The sequence below is a fragment of the Vipera berus genome, assembly GCF_964194415.1.
Source record: "Vipera berus genome assembly, chromosome: 1".
Classification (NCBI taxonomy): Eukaryota; Metazoa; Chordata; class Lepidosauria; order Squamata; family Viperidae; genus Vipera; species Vipera berus.
The window spans coordinates 239,547,873-239,553,872 of record NC_138202.1 but is presented as its reverse complement, the minus strand read 5'-3'; the positions used below and the strand labels follow the sequence as shown (position 1 = coordinate 239,553,872).

Below are 6,000 nucleotides of genomic sequence, written 5' to 3'. Positions count from 1 at the left end.
AGGGCTTTTGCCAAGACAATATTTGTCCATAGACGTGATGTATTGCTTTATTGATTGATTGATTGATTGATTGATTGATTGATTCATTGATTTGTATACCGCCCTTCTCCCTAAGGACTCAGGGCGGTGAACAGTGACATAAATATCAAAATGTACAAATACAGATATTGTCCCTTTATGGTTGGTTGCCTTTCATTTAATCAGAGACGGAGGAAGAGGTGAGGATTAATACAGAGGGGAAAGGCTGCAGGTCCAGCATTCCCGAAGGTTGTTCCCCCACCTACCCACACACTTCTCCGTGGCAGGGGCGCGGGCCTAGGCACCGGCGAGCCTTCGCAAGATACCGCGAAGTACCTCGAGGACCCGGGGCCCCACCTCCAACCTCAGAGAAGACGGCCGGAATTGACCCCGTCCCTCCGCCCGAGCATCCCGTGAGCACCGACGATGAAGAGCGCGGAGCGGGCGCCTGCGCCGGGAGATGCCACCCGGAAAGAGGGGGCGGGAGAAGAGAGGCGTCACGTGCGTAAGCGCCCGGTCCATCCCAAGGGTGCTGCAGCCTCGCTCGGTGCCGGTTCTTCTGCCTTTTCCATCTCCCTGCCCCGGGCACGGGAGTCGTCCCCGGAGAGGCGGGGCTTAAAGATAGACACCCAGAGACAAGAGATTTAAAATTTCATTTCCACCTCCAAGAGGGGAGCAGCAGCAGCAGCAGCAGCCCCGGCGAAGAGCCAGAGACTCGCTTGTTTCGGAGCTGACCTAAGCTTAAGCCTGCCGGTTTCTGCTGCTGCTGCTGCTGCTGCCGCCGCCGCCGCCGCCGCCGCTGCTACGACTGCTGCAAAGTCGCCCGCCCGCCCGCCTGCCTGCCTGCCAGCTGGCCAGCCATGGGTCACGCCGGAGAGCCGGGCCTCATAGCCAACGTGGTGAACGACACCTTGGAGTTTTACCGCTGGAGCTGGAGCATCCGAGGTAACCAAGCGCCAAGCTTTTGTTAGGCTCTCCTCAGCCTCCTCCCGATGCGCCGGCACTTGGCCTGTTTTCCCCCGTTAGCGCTCCTGGCTATGCAGCACCTGCCGTCTCCTCTCCACCCACCCCCCCCCCACCCCGGCCATCGGTTCCGCCGGGCCCGCCGCCGCCGTCTCTGCCTTCCTCACCACCTTGCCATCCAGGCTATCGAGAGGGGACTTTTTCCCTCCCGGCCCCATCCCCAATTCCTCCTTTGCTTGTCACTGTCACACAACGGTCAAAATGGCTCCGTGTCTCCTTCTTATCTCGTCTAAACCCGGTGGCTGCGTGACAGGAGGCGGCAAACTCAAATGGAATCCTTTTAGTAGACATTGGGGGGGGGGTTTCTTCCTCATCCTCACATTTGGAGGGAGGGGGGGGAAACCCTGGTCATAAGTAGACAAGAAATAACCGTTCCATTTCAGTTTGTGGCCAGGGATGCTCTTCCGTCTCCTTTTTAAATTTTGTATTAGACAGCCTTCTAATGAGAGTAGATAGTGGACACTTACCGAGCATTTACAATGAGTTCTAAATTCTTTCTCTGAAAGCTGGTGCTAAATCATAGCCAAAGACTGCTAGTGGTTGCGGCAGAGCTATTCTAAAACACTGACCCTATTAACTGTGAACATGCCAAGGAAGAAGAGCTGCTACTGACAAGCTGCTCTACATGAGAGAGAGAGAGAGAGAGAGAGAGAGAGAGAGAGAGAGAGAGAGAGAGAGAGAGAGAGAGAGAGAGAGAGAGAGAGAGAGAGAAATTACTGTAAGTGTAACATCTGAAATATGCTTACCATAATTCCACAAGCCATAAATTTCATGTCTAGGGAGGTGCCACGTTGACTAGCTATGCTGCTTGGGAATTACTGAAAATTGATAGTCAATACATCTGAAAACCGGGAAATGCAAATTGGGGAAAATGATACTAAAAGTATGATCCAGTGGCATCCTTTGCACTGTGAAGTGAATGTACCATTAATAAATTTTTAGGTATGTTCTTCCTTCCTTCTCCCTCCTCCCTAAACCCCCCCCCCCCCCGTTTTATGTTTCTATTTGTCTTTTTTTATGGTAGTCAAATCATTCCTGATAATACATTCTAAGTTTCATGGTGTAGTTAAGTTTAATCCTAAACTAACAGTTTATTTAAAAGGAATGAAAAGTACAAAAAATAGCTAATAGACTTACATCAGGGTAAGGGTATCTTTCAGGATTGGTATGGCAGGTGCAAGAAGACAGTAGAACAAGATGATCACTTGGCTTGTTTATTCTGAAGAATAACTTTGTTCAGTGAGCTTTACCCCCAGATAAATTACCTAAGGTTGTAGCCTTAGATTGCTTCTTGTCTTATACATCAGCAAATAGCTTTGTTCTGCATGCATGATAAATGAAACAATACATGGATAACCAGATGTTTGACATTTTCATGCTTATGACTGCAGATATAAAATGCCAGGACTGCATTTTATATATGAATGGCCAATACCTAATTTTAAATGCTAGGATGATTCCGCAACATACTGTATGGATTTCACTACAGGGAATAATAAAATTCATACGGTGTGGGTTATAAATTTTAAGAGTTCGTAAGTAAATTCTGGCACTTATTGGACAAAGCCATTCTCACTTCAGGGACTTTGTTTTGTGTACCATCTATTCTGTATTATCTTTTGCTTTTAGTCATACTTCAGATATATTCATCCAACATCAACACTGTTCCAAAACTTTAAACACTGAATGAAATAGTGATGTATTTACACAGAGCCACTTTCTTTCTTGTGCTTTTTACATTTTCACAGCCATGTTAATAATTTCTGAAAACAAATTGTTAATAATATGGAATTATCAACTTTTTAAATAACTGCTTTACCTTGTGATTGTTACTTTGTAGTACTCCATACTACATTGCCAGAATCTCAATGAACTATAACAATTCTAAACTGTCAGGAGTAGTATAATATGGTCTTCTGCTAGAAAACAATGTATTATTTCCTTCTCTTTAGAAAGCCTAGCTGTCATCTGGATAATTTAAAAAAAGTTGCCTAACATCTCGTGCTGAGCAGACTAATTTGTACTCCATTAAGTAGTAAAGCAACATCTGAGACTGGTACATGTATATCTGGTATAATCTGATGTTCCCAAAGTTTATTATGTTTAGTTACAATACTTAAAACACATTTTTCAGTGTATTGGTTATCTTGAAGCTCTTGAAATGAGGTGGATATAATTTAGATGGAGAAAAACAGAACTTCCATTGTATTCCTAGGCAGACGAATGGGCTGGATCTAGCAAAATCTTATTGCAGAAAGAAACTTTTTTTTTGGTCTGTGGAAGACTTTTGATCCAGTAAAACCTTTTCACTGCTTGAAGTGGGCAAGAAATCATACATTCAACTATTCTTTCCCTTTGCAATCCTTTGAAAGTCTGCTCCAGAGATTTGGAAAGCTTCCAGAGAATAAAGAAGATGATGGTATGGTTGGTATGGGTAGGACATTTAAGAAAAATCTTTCCTTCCGTTCTGAAGATGGGAGCAGGCAGAGAGCAGCTCTAAAACTGAATTCTGGTGGTAGAAAAAAAACACTTTAGATTCATTATGAAGGAATTATATTAGGAATATGAGTAGATTCAGGCTATTAGGGTATGTGTGTTTCTACAGTATATTCTTAATATAGCTTCTATATCTGTGTGTGTATGTGTGTGTGTGTGTGTGTAATATTCAAAACTATATTTGTACTATTCAATAGAGTTATAAAAATGTTTTCATAATGATATGGGAGGAGTTGCATGACTTCTGTTTATATCGACTTTTGAAATTAATGATATTAATTTAAAAAAACAAACAAATCTGTTTGTGTGAATGACAGTAATGAAGTGATTGTTTCCTATTGTTCTAAATAACAACTTTGGCCTGTATTAACTATGCCCAATCACATAATATTCTTCTAGACATTGTCATCAAATGCTGTTTACATAATTGTTAACAGTAATTCCATTCATTATTCCTATTATTATTAATATATATTTTTAACAAGGGGCTTGGCAGAGTGGATAGGACAAATAGTTTTTTGAACTCTTCCCAGTGAATTCATAGCTAAAGATTTTTTATTATTATTATTATTATTATTATTATTATTATTATTATTATTATTATTATTATTATTATTATTTAGAACTTCATATTCTTAACTACTGCTGTCCTTTGTTATCAGTTTTACTTTGTCTAAGTTTTATTTTGGAAAAAGAGTGATTCTCCTGTAATCTCACCATAGATTTGCTCCTACAGTTCTTTTTATTTTATCATGAGAGAGTTTAGAAAAGTAGACTAATCTGAATGAAGCTTCCCCTGGACAAGTAGTAGGTTTGGTCCTTCAAACAGCTCTTTGGATTCCAACCTTCCACTTTTAACCAATTGAAAAAAGGAACACATTCCATATAATCTTCTGAAAACAAAATGCCCAAAGTATCTGACTGCAGTAATGTGGCTTTCTTTGAACCTGATTATAGGATTCTCTGATAATCGCAATAGTGCTGCTGAATGGATGAATCAGTAACACCTATTGCTGTACCACAACATTTGCAATCAACAACATCTTAAAATTATAACATAAGACTTTTCTTGCCTTGCCCAGGAACTCTATCATAAAGGTCTGGCCATGTTTAGCTATTGCTCAACTCATGAAATATTTCACCACATTGCAAACATCCCTATACAGCCACATTGCACAACAAATGAAGAAATTTTATTCTCAGACACCTACACAGTTTCTCTTCATTGTTTTCAACATTCTTATAGTTCTAAAATCAGATTCTCAAACTATTCCTTCCCAACTCTAATCAGATGCCAGAGGGCCAATTCATGCAATTGTGTTCTTACTAGGTTGTGGGGGTGAGGTGATGGTGTAATAATTGGAAATTGGTTATAAAGAGTGTGTCATGGTTCCGCTTCCCTGCAATTTCAGCTTAAATTTTGGTCTAGGCTTAAAAGGACATCTCGAGTAATTATTGTACTTCCTAACCTTTTTATGATGAAATAGAAGGGATGGAAGTGAATCCAGCAAGAGAACTTTTAAGTCTAGTATATAAGATTTGAATTTTACTTCTTGTCCAAATCTATGGATAGTTCATTTCTTATTTTTCAAAATTATTTATTTATTTCCCACTGTTTCTATAAATTAAAAACTTGCAGGGTGCAGATAATCAAAAAGTATTGGGGGAAAAACATTCAATAGCTTACAGATTAGTAATATGTCAGTAATGTAATGGTGTTGATTTGTAACATTATTTGAAGTGATACAGCAGACTGATTTTGTTCTATATATTTCAAAATGCCCCCCAAAACAGACTTCTGAAAAACATAGGTCTTCTACCGGTATGTATAAAGCTTAATATATAAAAACATTTAAGAGGGTTTTTTTTATATAAGATCCCTTTCAGTAGTGTTAAGACAGATAACCAAAATTCTAAGCAATATCAGAAATCATTTTGAAATTAGCTTCAAGAATGAATGTAAGATGTAGGCAGCAATATAAATCAAAATGACTTTTCCAAAAAATGAATAATTAAAAAATGAAACTCTTTTCTGCAAGAAAAGTGACACTTATGCTAAATGTCATCCAATTTATTGCTTCATTATTAATATCAAACTAACCTGTTTTCTGTTTAAAAAATCATAAAGATCTAAAATGTAGGTATTGTCACAGAGCTATTACTCAGTGAAATTTGTAATTGTACACTACTACACTTATGCCACAATTAGAGAGCATGTGGTTAGGCTATCAGAGTAGAAATCAAGAGACCATGAGTTCCTATCCTGCCTTAGGCATGAAAACTGGATGGGTGACCTTGAGCCAGTCTCTCCCTCTCCCTCTCCCCCCCCCGCTCTCTCCCGAACAAGGAATATTAGATATGTTCACCATCTTGTATTGTTTATAAAAAGAATAAATAAAGAGCAAATAAAATGTCTAACTTCTTCTGTCACTGAGTACCATTAGGCTGATGTTATATAGTACA

The 6,000-nt window shown here is 39.7% G+C and overlaps 1 protein-coding gene across 1 annotated transcript in view; it reads left to right on the top strand.

Annotated features, from left to right (window-relative positions):
- The first annotated feature begins 720 nt into the window (after window positions 1-720).
- ELOVL4 (ELOVL fatty acid elongase 4) overlaps window positions 721-6,000 on the top strand; it is a 50,642-nt gene continuing 45,362 nt past the window's right edge. The window contains exon 1 of the mRNA XM_081342484.1: window positions 721-963. Coding sequence (XP_081198610.1) covers window positions 879-963 — 85 coding nt within the window. The 5' untranslated portion in view covers window positions 721-878. The remainder of the gene's footprint in view (window positions 964-6,000) is intronic.